The sequence below is a fragment of the Calonectris borealis genome, chromosome 10 (assembly GCF_964195595.1).
Source record: "Calonectris borealis chromosome 10, bCalBor7.hap1.2, whole genome shotgun sequence".
Classification (NCBI taxonomy): domain Eukaryota; kingdom Metazoa; phylum Chordata; class Aves; order Procellariiformes; family Procellariidae; genus Calonectris; species Calonectris borealis.
The window spans coordinates 720,064-734,094 of record NC_134321.1 but is presented as its reverse complement, the minus strand read 5'-3'; the positions used below and the strand labels follow the sequence as shown (position 1 = coordinate 734,094).

The window sequence follows — 14,031 nt, the reverse complement described above, 5'->3', positions numbered from 1 at the left end:
ACATTTATCACATTAGCCTGTTAAAGGGTACTTTATAGAATGTCTTCAGGAGGAAATTCTAGAAAATGTTCATGGATTATCAGATGTCCATCTGGGCTGAGGTACAGAAAAGAACATCTACTACATCGGAGCATACTGGTTTATCCATTTGAAGGCATGAAAAATTACCTTGTACCTCTGATGTGTGCACCAGTATGGATATGGTTCTGAATCCGAGCAAGCTAACTGGAAACATGATTTTCTTTTTTTTTCCTTTTTTTTTTTTTAAAGAACAGGATATTAGATGGTTTCCTTGATAAGATCCATATTAACAAATCCCTTGGCAATTAAGCTAATTTGGCAACTGAAAGTTGAGTCCTTGTTCATCTAGTTTGTGTAGTTTATTACATGAACTATCTAGTTTGAGCTACTCTTAAACAAACAGACAAAAAACAACCCCACAAGTAATTGCGGTTTCAGCATAAGCTTTATTCTCTATTACAGATGTGTATAGAATTGTAAGAAGAGGTTTCCACCAGTTTTAGAAAGGATTCATATAGCCTTCAAACACATCATTTAGAGTAATCACTATATTTACTAAGGAAAAGAGAGAAAATAAGAAAATAAGCCTATATGTCAGCCTGTGATTAACCTTGTCCTTTATTATTTTTGTCTCTAGTTCTTGTATTCTTCCTTAAAAGATAATCTGTTCCAATGTCCGTCAGGGCAAACTGCTCAGGTTCATATACTTCTTTCTTCTTTAAAGTTGTGAAATCAGCTATAATTTCATTTTAAAGTAAAAATTAAAACAAATCAGGCCATCTAGTGCTGTCTTTGTCCTTCATCATGCCTCAGTTTTTCATCTGAATTTCTAAAAAGACAAAAGGTAAAGATTGTTTTGATAGATTATTTTGCTAGTCTTAATATTTTTCTGAAAATCCTGTTTTGATAATCTGTCTAAAAGTTCTACAAGTGCTGAAGAAGGCAGAAGGTAAGGTGGCTTTCACATAGTTACATTCTATAACGGCATATATGCATAATACTGGCTTATTTGTGTAATGGCCATAGAAGTAGCCCTTCAGAAGGAATTCAAAGGAAAACGGAGAGAGGAGCTTGGGGGAAGTCTTGGGAGCCTGAAAAGCAGAGTGAAAGCAGAAGCATGAAGTGATTTGTAGTTGGAATGTGTAACGCAGATATTGAGACTGATATAAACATTAAACCAGAAGATTCATAAAGATGAGCTTAACATGCAAATAAAGTGTGACAGGATGTAAAAGTAAAAACCAGACAGCATGTGGTGGGAGTTGGTCATTAGAACTTCAGTTATCAGTGAATCTGCTAGAACTATCTTAGTTACAATAATGTTTTTAATACTTTTCACCACGAAAATTGTGAAGGTCTTAGCTGAGAAAACAGGGAAATGCTGGATTTGAGGGCAAGGGGAAAAAAAAAGATTGGTAGTGTAAGGAAAGGAAGCCTTCCCCTTCTGCCTAATATACTTCAATGTGATTCTTCAAAGTTCAACTAGCAGTTTCTGAACATCAGATACTTCAGTGGTTTTCTTGGTGGTAGATTAGTCCCAATCACTTCTGAAATGCTGCTCTGAATGTCTTGCATGACAAATTAGATGACAAAAGTTGTTTGGTTTATGGTGTTGGTGGTTTTTGGTGATTTGTGTTTGTTTGTTTTTTGTTTTTAATAAAAAGCTCTGCTTTTATGACTTGGTTGGCAGTACCTTTAGCATTCTCTTCAAGCATGTCCCCTAGCATCTTCTCCAGCGCTTGTCCATATTCTTGATACTCTTCTTCTGTTATCTTGACACCGATTTCAAAGGGAACATTAAACTATAAAAACATTAAAAGGCAGAGTTTGACAGACAAGGTCTGGACAAGGACATTGCAAGTTAATTTTATTCACGGGAATGATGATAAGCAAGAAGTATAAAAAGTTATTCCATCTATTTGCTTATTAGCGCTGAGACGTGTAATCAAAATCTCAGAAATAGGACGTATAGCTACTGCAGACCAAACTGCACAATAAACTGGAGGAAAGAAAACTTTACAAGCAACTCGTGTTATTATATGTTAGTTCTGAAATGTAAGTGAGTCCTAAATAGGAGATTGATCTGATTTACTGCTGCTAATTTTAAATCATTTCATACCATCAATGCTGGCAGTTTTCATCTGCCTTTTCCTACTTGCCTTTCAAGTTAAAAATGATTGTAATTTTAATTTGTACTGCCTCCTGTGACGGAAATTGTATTACCCAACCCCACCCCTCAAACTTGTGTGTGAGCAAGAAGAAAAAATACAAACCGTAATTTCAATACTGTTACTGTCATCTTCTGCCCCTGCTTCATCTGTATCCCAAAAGCCTTCTGTGCCTCGACGATGTAATTGTGCTGTGGGTTTTTTTGGATCCTTTTGTTGCTAGAAAGCAAGCAAAATAATATCCATATATTCTTTCCATAATCAAACTAGTCTGTAGTGGGAAATTGGAACCCATAATTAACACAGAGGCATCAAATAGCTGAAGGCATTATACACTTATGTATGTATAATATGTAGGTCTATAATAATTGTACTACAATTGCTGCATGCACTTTAATAGGAATTTTGTTTAAAGGTTCCTTAAAGAACAAGCACCTTACAGTTAATTTCCAAAGAAGATGCCAACAAATTATTTAAATGAATGCTTTCTCTTCAATTGTTCTTTTTTTTTCCCAGATTATTAATTCTTAGTGAATGAGGTTAGATACATATTCTCATAGCTTGAATACAATGCTGATGGTTTGTTACAGAAGTTCTCTGAATAACTCCTTCCTCTTCCAGAAAATAAATCTTCTGAAAGCTTCTCTGAACGCTGTAAAGAATATTGGTTTTAAGGACTTGCAGATGAGGACAATCTTGAGAAAGTGTTTTTCTGATTTTTTTTACCTGTGTTTTTTTATATTCAGGGCTTAAAAAACTAGAGCCAGCCAGAGTAGTTTCTGTCCAGAGGATGCTGTAAAGAATAATGCCCAGCAGAGCACCTCTGAGAAACATGTTTATCTTCGTGAGGCAGGATATCAAACCTGAAAGCATAGGTTGAAAAATGAAACATATTTTACAATCTCTGTATTTAATTGAATCCAGATCCTGACTTGAATTACTTGAAATTATTTCTAAAGATGGATGTATAAAGCAAACATAATTTTTATACGCTAAAGGTAAAAATATCTTGTCCAAAAGAGATTATTGCTTACAGTCTTTTCTTCTATAACTAAGATATAGTAACTGGAACAGACAGGTTAGTGGAGAGGAATTACACAGCAAGACCGGCAAAAGCTGAAAATGCTGTGAAACTTTACCTGGTTAGTTCTGTGGCTTCACCAAACATCTGCTTTCTGAAGCACTTTATATATAGAGTGGAATATTTGTTCTGCGCAACAATATTACTGGAAATGCAATCTGATATGTATTTAAATTCCTTGGAAACTTGGCCTGCTTGTAAGATAACAAAATCAACAAAAAAGTGAAAACAGTGCATAGATCTGTTGCTGCGCTTATTTTTATGTATAATGAAATTGCGTAGGGAATGAAGTGAGAGTTTCCTTTTTTCCTGTGGCATTAACATTGTTCCTTTTAAAAATTAATTAATAGCTGTAACATGTATTTTTCAAAAAGGAAAAGCCCCAAACCCTTTTTATTATCTGAGGTGGTGTGACAGAAATGGAGAAATTGAGCTTTATTCCTGACCTGTGGTGACAGCTATGTGTCTCATTTTTGCCTTTAAATGCATTCCCGCTCTTCTGTATTCTCTCCCAGATTCTGTTTTATCAGATTTTGTTGTGTTTTGCTGGAAGACTGAAACTGAAAGTGATACCTAGGAAATTTGGCTTCCATTACTCTAAAATCAGAATATTAACAAATTTTTAAAACTTCAGTGAAGATTAGTGGCAATGACTGAGGGTCTAGAAAAATCCCCTGAAAAGAAATCAGAATTTTTTTTTTCAACTTGAGCAAGAGTAGGAGAAAAGAAGGAATATATGATGAAGGATGACAAATTTGCAACTTTTGTGGCTTATATTCTACTTTAACGTGAATGACATAGCTCATTTGTAGGATCCATTTTACACTGCAGCCCCACAAACTTCCAGTTGTGGGATTGAAGTAGGCATGGGAAATGTGCAAAGATCAGAAATTGAGGAGGAATTTAGTTAGATTTGCTGTTGGAGAAAATGTAACATGGAGCCATTTATAACCATCTTAACTGTGCTCTGGCCAAAGAAGAGTGTATCTTTAGCACATCTCTGGAGTTGGAAAACTAGTTTTATTTGGGGATGCAGTTCCATTTTGTTTTCTTCTGCAAACGTGATTTAAGAGCTTTCCTCTTTCTGTGTCTCATGTTGCGGCTTTCTGGTTGATTATTTCACATATTGTGCAGTCATGCTGTAAATCAGATTTGTGAAGCGATCCGAATATTAAAAGAAAATCACTTCTTAAATGTGTCTGGTATGAGCTGAATTGGTAAAACTGAGGAAGCTAATAACTGTGATAAGGGAGCTGAAAACAAATGGAGGTGATGGGTCAAAAACCCCTCTAGCAACAACGCTAGGTTAAGAAACTCTGATAGAGTTAATCTTCATCTTGGCTTTTATCTGAGGGCTTGTTAATAAAAATACCTGATAGCACAAAGAAAGCAGGCAGAGCTTCTGGATCCTGCCAGAAACAATAAGGAAGCAGAAGCCCCTTGCATTTTCATAGCACACTGTGTTTTGTTCTGGGCTGGCCCCAGAATCAAGTTGTTTCTGGATTCCCAACACGACAGAGAGATGTGTCCCCTGTAGCCTCGAGGAGCTTGGTCTTTGGATCAGCATCTACTGCTTTATAAAGGCCTGTCAGCACTCCAAAGTAGTAAGGAAAATAGAAGCGTAGGATATGGGTTTCGATAAGCTGTTGTACAGAACAGTGTGGTAACCCCTGTGGTTTTTGTTTGTTTTCTAAGTTTCAAGTGACCACAATTGTCATTAAAGATAGCCTAGTTACCAGTGTATTAGTAGGAGACATGCCAGAAACTTCATAAACTTAACAATGCAGATTGAATGATAAACTTCATTTCTTATGTAGAAACTCCTTTCAGTCATCACAAGACACAAACTTTTCTTCTTCGCAGGCTAGATAGTGAAAGAGAGGAACGATGGTGCGCTGTGGGCACAGGAGAGGCCACATTGGTGTTAGACTGAGTAGCAATTTTAACTTCTTCAGTGTGAAACTTCTGTTGAGTATATTCATCTTCTCTCTTTCTTTCCTCCAATCCTGACCCCAAGTACGAGAAGGAGGGGATCAGAGATCCAAAAATGTGAACCTTATTCTCAAGAGCAACTGAGAAACTTTCACCTAATGCTTATATTTTCAATGAATAAACTATGTAACTCTTAAATAATCTTTTGTCAATTGTAATTGTTGGGGATACTTTGATCATTACTTGAAACAATTTTAATACATTTCATCTTAAGTATGAAGGCATAACAGGCTGAACTGGGCCTTGCTGTTAAGTAGGTTTGAATTCTTAAATATTAAAAATCATAAAATATAAGGGTAACTTTTAATAGAGTTAATTGTGGAACCTAATATCCTCACAGGCAAAAACCTTTCTTGTGTACTTAAGGAGTTAGTGCTCTTTTTCCTCAGAATGAAGTGTGGTAAAAGCTAACTAAGAATGAAGTTTCATTTTTGAGCCTTTTTATTGGTGGTAATGTGCTTGATTTCAAGTTTGTGTGGTTTCCACAGCAGTTAAAGCCAACCCAAAACCCTCTCAGATGACCACGTACTCTGTATGAAAGAAGAACAAGCGGGTATGGTACTGGGAATGAAAGTTACAATTATGATCTTAGTAGAAATGGAAAACAGCTTGGAAAAAAATAGTGCTTTGCTGTATAATTTGAAATGAAACTGTTAGAATGTAATGCTAATTTCTCCATGAGTCGATTCATTTTTTTGGGTAAGGCTACAGTGCATTTAAACAAGAACAGGAATGTTGCATACTTCTGTTGGTGTACAGGAAGATTAATTCATGTTTGTGTTTCTGTGAGAGCAACTAGGATATTATTTGGCTAGTATAGATAACTATCATAAAGTGAGGTTTGTTTTTCTAGAAAAGGGGGTATAGTATCTGGACTATGCCAAAACAAAGACTGTGCCTAGGAACCACTACCTTGGAGAAGGAGGAAGGCTGTGAATTGTTCACTTGTGTTGCTTCAGTGCAACTGAAGAATAAAGGGAAAATGTGACCTTTAAGTACTTTTCCTCTTGGAGGGGAAGAGTGCTTCAGCTTTTAGCTGAAGGCATACTGAAATGTGGTTTGTTTGAGCCTAATATACTTGCCTGAAGTGCAATGGCACATAAGTTTAACTGAAGGCAAAAATTTGTTCTTTCTTACACTATATACAGTGTTAGTCTCTAGTGGACTAATACTTTCCCAGCTATTACAAAGCTAATACCATGGATGGGAGGACAACATGACTGTGGCTTGACTGAAGGTAGACTTTAGACAGCCTTGACAAGGGCCCTGTGAAAAGATTATTAAATACAGCACACAGGCTTTAACCAATTGGACTTTATTCTGTTGGTATCTCAACAAAAAAAACCTGAGGTACAGTACAGAAGTGTGGCTAAAAAAAAAATCTTCAAATTATGGTTTGATTTATTAATGTTGGTTAAATAACCAAGTTTTGAGATTATTGTAAAGCAAAAGACATATGCATTCCACTACTCCTTTTCATCTTCAGTAAAGCACAGAGACTTTGACATATCCAAGCACTTATTTTCAGGAAGAGCTAAGCACCACTTCACTACTACCCGAAGGGCCAGCTAGCATGCTGTCATCTAATGTTGAAAACTCCAGCCCTTCCCCTCACTTGAAACAAAGTTCTGGCCTTTGACGGGACACAGTATTTGTCCCCTTGCACAAAGGAGGGGGGTGCACACCTCGCCACTATGATAGCCTCCTCCTGTTCCTACCCAAGTGCTTGAAGTCTGACCACAGCATATCCAATTAAATTTGATCCCTAAACCAGAGAAGTAGGGTACAACTTCTACAGCATGAAGGAGTAGTATAAGGCACAGTACTTTGCTATGTTCTTTACCTTAAATTTAAGGAAATGTCAATTAAGGCTGATTATCAACATATTGTAGCCTTCCAGAAATAGTTATAGAGTGCTCATAAAATTGGGTAATTGTTGTTTCCCATGTTCATGTCCAGTTTAGATAAAATCAGTTCTCATCCGGTTCAAGAAACATTGCAAGTCAGGTATAGTGATCACTTGTTGCAGCTGGAACATTCACTCATGCATCACTGCTCATTCTGCTGCCCTTCTGTAACAGCAGACACCCCTCCTTGGCCCTTGTTGACATCGCTGATACATGCCCACAGTCCATCTACCGATTCCTTCCATAGCGTGACCTCAAAAACACATCAGGAAGAAGTTTCAACTTTAATACATTCTCGGTTTCCCATTTCCTGGCAACTGTCACCTGGCAACAGTTTGGTGACAGTCTACAGTTACAGAAGTCAAGTGTTGCAGCGTTGTCCTAAGTATCAAGTTATTTGTTGCTGTATACTGAATAATCATCCAGTGGTATAGGGAGAGTATGTGAATTCTGCTTTTAGTACCTTACAAAATAAAGTTAAGCCTGCATTTCTAATCTCCAGTAAGGGCTAAGAATGCAGTGCAAGTAGTTTGCCAAAGGTTAGGGTCATCTTCCCCTTTTGACAAGTCAAAGAAAAAAAATTACCATTGCAGCAAAGGAGAATCTACAACAGTCTTAACTTAAACAAAAGTGACAATAGCTTTTCTGAAAATACGGCATGCAGGAGTAAAAGCCAAGGCAGCAGTACTCACTTTATTGTCTCCTCCAGACACTGCAAGAATATTTGCAGTAATGGACCAACTCACATGCCAGACAACATCATTGAACTTGTGCAGCAACTTTGGCGACCATGAATTTCCAGAGGCATCATCACATGTCCAGATAAACACTCTGCCATCCTACAAAAGCAAGCAGACCGAGGTGGTTGGACCATCAGTTATAAAAAAACGACCTTCATTGCACCTATGGCTACACTTCCAAATCACAGCTCCGATATGAACCCTAGATGTGTTTACATGCATTTTTGCTCAACACAGCAAAGGGGCTGTTTTCTTACTAGCTCAAAGCAAAATAGGAGTACAACTTTCTGATGAGAAAAACTACATGCAAAAGGTGACTTGCAAACACCAGAGAAGAGCTCCCAAAATACATATATATCAGCTGAATTTTTCCCCAGAATGAGATTTTGCTTTCCAGTCACATGACAGCAAGTTAGCAGCTTACTAAGTAGTCTTCTTGCTATAAAAAAAAAGCATTTACAGAATTATTAGCAGCAAGAACACTACAGGTTGTAGTGTTGAGGACAGGTTGAGGACATCAGAGCTAAGAATGCCAGTTATTAGAAAACAGTATTTTTAGCTGGAAGTTCAGTGCATTTGATCCAGAGACATTAAAATACAACTTCAGTTTGAAGGTCTTCCTCATAGTGAGACCATCCTGATCATGATTTTCAAAATAAAAGACAGTCTTTGGTACAGAGCCATACACGCACAAACCTTTGTCCAGAAATGCTTCCACAGGGCTTCTGAGTTTGGGAGGAACAGGAATCAAAGGCTCTTACGCACAGACCCAGATACAGCAAAGGATTGCCAAGAGGACCTGTTACAGCAGTTCTACCCTTACTATTCCTTTACTTTCTTGCCCTTTTCTCTAGTAAATGGAAGCGAGGGCATTGAGAGCCTGCCTCTGTCACACCAATAGAAGCCTCACCTGTGAGCAGCTAGCAATGGTACTTGTTGGCAAACCTATGGATGGAGCCCAGGCTACATCTCGAACCCAGTCACTATGAGCCTCCAGCTTCTGCTCTTCTTTCCACTGACCATCTTCTTCCCTGAAAACACACTTATACAGTCAGACAGGTGGCAGCCAGTCATATTTCTCATCTCCTGTTCTGGAAGACTTTGGTTTTGTGGCTTTCGGACTCCTGGTTTATGCAGATAATACAAAGCACACGTGTTCCCCACTCTTCTCCAAAAAGCTCTATGGCTTAAACTGACAAAATCCCTTCTGGGGACAGAAAGCAGCATAGGCAAAGAGCATTCAATCTTCAGTTACTGTACAGAAATCTGCCATTGTCCAAGTGACAGAGGTAATCAAAGACAATTAGAAAGCCACTTTCCAAGATAAGATTAAGCAGGGCTGACACAAATGGCTATAACCGTGTACGAGATCATACATCACCAAGTTGTTTCCCATTTTTAAAGCACTTCTTTAAAACAGTAATTCAAAGATGAAAGCATAAAGGTGCCGAAAATATTACTTGACATACTAACAGGGACATTTAAAGACTATAAAGGATATCAAGTTTTGTAAGTTCTTAAGTCTGGCAACACAGAGCACTTACTTCCAGATCTTGACAAGGTTGTCACAGCCACCAGAGGCAAATCTTTTGACGTAGTTTGGTTTTTGACCCGATGGTTGTTCTATAAGGCTTCCTGGTACAACAGCAGGAGCCCAGCTAACTGCATTACATCCAATCTATTTGAAGAAAAAATATCATTATTAAAAGCTGCTTACTTTAAATAAATAAATAAATAAATAAAAGCTGCTGAGGGGGCAAAGGACACCTAGCATACTCTGTTGGGGGGGCGGGCAGGAATAAGCCCATCTTAGGAAAACGAGCCTGGCACAATGCTGGGTGGATATAGGATGAATCAGAAATCCAGATACAGTCTAGTCTCAGTAAGGCACTTATTCAGAAAGCCTTAGGTAGCTAAGTAACTGGTTTATGTGCAAATATCATCTCGGATATGTAAACAGTGGAAACAGAGATACAAACTGAAAAGACACAAGACGTACACGGTTGCTAAGATTTAGGAATGCAGGAGTAGAGGGAACCTGTGGGTCTGGAGCCTAATTTCCTTCTATTGAGAGCCACTGCCATTAGCTTATCAAGTTCTGCTTAAGCAAAAATCTCCACTATTTTGGGAAAAACATGAATCCTGCAGTTTTTCCAGCTTCAGTTTATTCACAGTCAGTTTGTACAGGTGTTCTTAGTACCAAAGCCATTTCCTACCAGGTAACTTCCAGCACTGTGTTTAACAATAATGCTTAATAAACAAGAATGATCAGTGCTGTTTAGTAACCTTCACATGTCTTGTTTTCTACTTCATTTTAGTGACTACAAAGTATACCTTCCCACTCTGGATTAATTTAAAACAAGTTATTCTTGATTCTGGAAAATGTTTCACATAATTTCATTGTATTTCAGTATTTATCTAGTCTACAAGTTCTTTGAGGCATCAACTCAGTGCTTATCTGTAGCTCCAAGAACCCTGTACTGCTCCAAAGGAACAGACTTACCGTATGTGCATTGCTGATTTTTTTGACTTCCCATTGTCCATCACCCGTGTAGCTCAGTAACGAAATGGCCCCATCAGAGCTCCCACAGGCCAGGATCAATCCATAGTCATGTGGTGCCCAGCAGACAGAATTCACTGTGAAGGGCGAGACAGACTGGATTACAACACAGTGACTACCTAAAATTGACTAACCAAATCAGTGACTAATAGTGGAATAGTCACTAAAAGTGAGCAGCTTTGAAAGCTAAGAATAAGAGTCTTAGTTTTCCTGAATTTCAGCAAAGCCAGTCAATTAACATTGTTTACTGAATGACAGAAAACTGCCTTCATTCTTGGCACCCTTTTAGAATGAGAACACCAAAAGAGCACTCTTAATGAGAGATTAAAAACTCTGACTATCCCCTGCAACAGTGAAGAGTATCGCTGACTCCAGAACAAAAGCTGAATGACAGGCATAGTATTTAAAGCCTAGATTAGCAACGAAACTGGAGACTTCTCAGATCTGCATGTAGGAAGACAATCATCTGAACAAAAACAGTTTCCATTGTAAAACAAAAAGCAGCATACTAAAATCCACCTTTTTCCTTTCTTCCTGTAGTGGATACACACAATATTTTCCTTAAGAATTCAGTACGCTTGTTTATTTGCAAGCTGATTGATTTGTGGAACAGCTCCTATGCAAACATTGTATGAATCAGGACAGGAGGTTATCCAGCAATATGACGTTACGTAAATGTTCTCTTTATGCTGAATAGACTTACTGTCTCTCCATTAATTTATCCCTACCTGTTTGATAGAGGCTTTCTTCCTAAACACTGATGGGTTTATTCCAACCTTTCCGAATCTTCTCATATCCCCAGTCCCACTTCCCAGCTCCAGACCCCACATACCTGAGGAATCATGCCCTGTGTACTCGTATGTCTTTTCCCAAGTGCCATTTTCTTCCTTCCAGATAATAACCTTCCTGTCATAGGAACAGGAAGCCAAGATATTTCCGTACATAGGATGAGCCCAGGCGACCTGCCACACGGGACCTTCATGCCTGCAAGAAACAACGCTATTTGGAAAAGCTGAGAGAAACCCATTCCAGCGGCAGCTGTTTCACAGCCATCGTTATTGTAGATGGGTGTTCTGTAAGTGGTTAATGCAGTGATATGAAGAATATCAGTAATGTCAAGATGAAAAACAGCATACAGGACTGTCAGACAAAGCCACTGCCGTTGAAAACAATTCCAAACATTTATCCTTATATTAGCAATTAAAATTGTGAGTTTACTTCTTGAAAATTATAGGTGTCAAGTATTTAATGAATGAAAAAGTCCCAGTGTTATTTCTAACTGGCTCTCTGTCCCCTCCTCACAGCTCTGAAGAGTTGTTTAGCAAAAACCAGCCATGTAATTATTCCCTTGGAGGAATTTACCACGCATCTTATGTTACCAAGAGGCAAAATGACAAAACATTAAAGATTTCCACAGATCAAAATCTTCTGTTTACGACACTTTACCCTCTCAGGTCCGCAATGAGGATTTGCCCTCCATTCCGAACATCAAAGATTTTCACGGATCTGTCTGAAGAACAGGTCGCTAACCGTGTGCCATAGTAATCCATCTGAGCATCATGCTGCAAGGCGATGGAAAAGCTGCTGTCAGCACGTGCGAGTTCTGCTTTGTTAACAAATCTTATAACATTTTAAAAGTAGCTGTAAGAGTTGTGAACAGATGACTGAGTTAAAAAGGATAGTTTTTAAGCAATCCAGACAAGCCACATGAGTCATTATTTCCCCAGTTGCTGTTTTCACTAACTATACAAATGTTACGCAGAAGTAATCTAGGGAATTCAGAGCAGTAATGCACAGCACTTTCAGGAGAGGACAGGAAATTAGTGCCACTGACTGTAAAGCCTTGACCAGTTATGTATTTTTGTTTAATATGTCAAGTGGATGCAAGAATACTGACCTCTCTTATTTATGTTTGAAACGTCATTATTTAACTGGGCTCCTTGCTTGTACAAACTACTTTGAAATGTTTCCTCTTACCCTTACTTACACATCTGCTCCCAGAAACATCCACATAAAGGAAAATCAGTTTCATCTGCTGAAGTTCAGTACCATTTAGTATACGTATACATATTGTTTCATAGAAGCAAGCAGAAACAAGTCTAGGCATGAAAATTACAGTTTTAAATCATTTATCCTTCCCCCGGTAGCTACGTGTTCCTGTCCATACAGTACAAAATAGCGCTATCAGAACTTCAGACAGTATTCTCCATCTAATATCCCACGTGCATCATTTTATACGGGTCTGTACATCATACTCTTCACCCCTCACGAGAAAGTGCCATAAAGCAGTTCTGTTAAAACTGGGAAGAGCACAGTTCACAGAGCCGGGTGGTGTTTTCGCTGAAGAGCAGCCCCCCGCACACTTACTATCATGTCCTCGTGAGAGGTGTCCACGGTGTTAATAACCGAGACCTGCGGGGGGAGAGGAGAAACAAGAACAAGCACACCGCACATCAAAGCCTGGCGACTAACACGGCGACGCGTGGCCGCGGGCGGGGAGCCTGCCTCTCACGCACCGCGCAGCACGCCAGCTCCGGCGCGGGCACGGGCCCCGCAGCTCCCGGCCGCCGCGGCCCCGGTAGGGAGCAGCCGCCGGCCGGGCTGCCGTTAAGCAGCAGCCGGGCGCGTCACACCTTGTGCCGTGCCCAGGCGCGGCGCGGGCTCCCCGCCCCAGGAGGCCGGACCCGGCTGCGCTCGGGCCGAGCACCGGGGACACCGCCGGTTCTCCGCCGTGCAGCCCCCGCCACCGCTCCCTCCTGCTCCGACGGGCGCCGCGGGGAGGGGCAGGGCGGCCCGGAGCCCCTCCGACGGCCGCCCCACGGAGCTGGGCCTAGGTCTGGGCCCCTCCTTGGCCCCCCGGCCCCGGGCCTACCATGGCGGCGGCGGACCTCGCGGTGCTCCCGGCGGCGAGCGGCCTGGCCTGGCCTCTGGCCGCGCTCCTCAGACGTGGCACGGCGGTCCGACACCCAAACGGCCCCGCCGCAGCGCGCACGCCCCGCCCGCCTGCGCGCCGAGGTTCCGCCGGCGCGGAGGTTCCGGGGGCGCTGCCCTTGCTCCGCCGGCAGCGGGCCGGTGCCTCCGCCCCGCCCGTGCGTAGGCGCGGACATCCGCGCGGTGTGAGTCCCCCAGAGCCCCGCCGCAGCGTGCGGGGCCCAGGCCCGCGGAGGGCCTCGCCGTGCCTTGCGGGCAGGGAACGGAGGGCTGGCGGGAGGCGGCCGAACGCCGGCTGTGACGCGGGCCTCCCCGGCGGCCCGCTGCCGCCTGGGACTCCCGCCTGGGACACCCAGGCCAGCACTTGCGGCCGTCCCGACCCTTCTCCGTCTGCGATCCCTAAGCTGCCCCCGAGCGCCGAGGCGCTCCCGCAGCGCAGGGGACCCGGCACCGCCCGGCGGGCCCGGGGAGAGGCGCAGGGGGCTGCCCTGCCCTGTCCGCCGGCGTGCAGTCTCGGCCGGGCCTTGTGCAGCGGGGCAGCCCGCGGCAGCGGGGAGAGGCACCGGCCGAGCACGGAGAAACAACCTGGCGCCGCCGCGGGCCCCGCCGGCGGGGGCCGCCCCGCCCCGTG

The 14,031-nt window shown here is 41.7% G+C and overlaps 2 protein-coding genes across 4 annotated transcripts; both read right to left on the bottom strand.

Annotated features, from left to right (window-relative positions):
- Positions 1 to 447: 447 nt before the first annotated feature.
- GHRL (ghrelin and obestatin prepropeptide) lies at positions 448 to 6,425 on the bottom strand. Of its 2 annotated transcripts, XM_075158558.1 has the most exons (5): positions 3,329 to 6,425; positions 2,916 to 3,052; positions 2,295 to 2,408; positions 1,715 to 1,823; positions 448 to 850 (listed from the first exon to the last, which is right to left on the bottom strand). In XM_075158558.1, exons 2-5 carry the CDS (start codon positions 3,021 to 3,023, stop codon positions 831 to 833), a joined length of 351 nt encoding a protein of 116 aa, XP_075014659.1. In that variant the 5' UTR covers positions 3,024 to 3,052; positions 3,329 to 6,425; the 3' UTR covers positions 448 to 830. The 2 variants fall into 2 exon arrangements, with proteins under 2 accessions (XP_075014659.1, XP_075014658.1); XM_075158557.1 differs by lacking the exon at positions 3,329 to 6,425 and having other exon boundaries at positions 2,916 to 3,290.
- Positions 6,426 to 6,561: 136 nt separating this feature from the next.
- On the bottom strand, positions 6,562 to 14,018 carry SEC13 (SEC13 homolog, nuclear pore and COPII component). 2 transcript variants are annotated; one of them, XM_075158553.1, is made up of 9 exons: positions 13,342 to 14,018; positions 12,837 to 12,881; positions 11,916 to 12,031; positions 11,302 to 11,453; positions 10,413 to 10,546; positions 9,454 to 9,587; positions 8,820 to 8,940; positions 7,862 to 8,008; positions 6,562 to 7,422 (listed from the first exon to the last, which is right to left on the bottom strand). In XM_075158553.1, exons 1-9 carry the CDS (start codon positions 13,342 to 13,344, stop codon positions 7,312 to 7,314), a joined length of 963 nt encoding a protein of 320 aa, XP_075014654.1. In that variant the 5' UTR covers positions 13,345 to 14,018; the 3' UTR covers positions 6,562 to 7,311. The 2 variants fall into 2 exon arrangements, with proteins under 2 accessions (XP_075014654.1, XP_075014655.1); XM_075158554.1 differs by lacking the exon at positions 13,342 to 14,018 and adding an exon at positions 13,103 to 13,142.
- Positions 14,019 to 14,031: the final 13 nt, after the last annotated feature.

Excerpts from the sequence above, each read along its gene's own strand:
- GHRL (XM_075158557.1), bottom strand. The coding sequence starts at position 3,062 with ATGCTTTCAGGTTTGATATCCTGCCTCACGAAGATAAACATGTTTCTC. Across the intron at positions 1,824-2,294 it reads GTAACAGTATTGAAATTACG|TTTAATGTTCCCTTTGAAAT; the intron begins GTTTGTATTTTT and ends ATGTTTTTATAG. Across the intron at positions 851-1,714 it reads GCTTGAAGAGAATGCTAAAG|AAATTCAGATGAAAAACTGA; the intron begins GTACTGCCAACC and ends TTGTCTTTTTAG.
- SEC13 (XM_075158553.1), bottom strand. Across the intron at positions 9,588-10,412 it reads AAATCAGCAATGCACATACG|ATTGGATGTAATGCAGTTAG; the intron begins GTAAGTCTGTTC and ends TTCTTCAAATAG. Across the intron at positions 8,941-9,453 it reads AACCTTGTCAAGATCTGGAA|GGAAGAAGATGGTCAGTGGA; the intron begins GTAAGTGCTCTG and ends GTGTGTTTTCAG.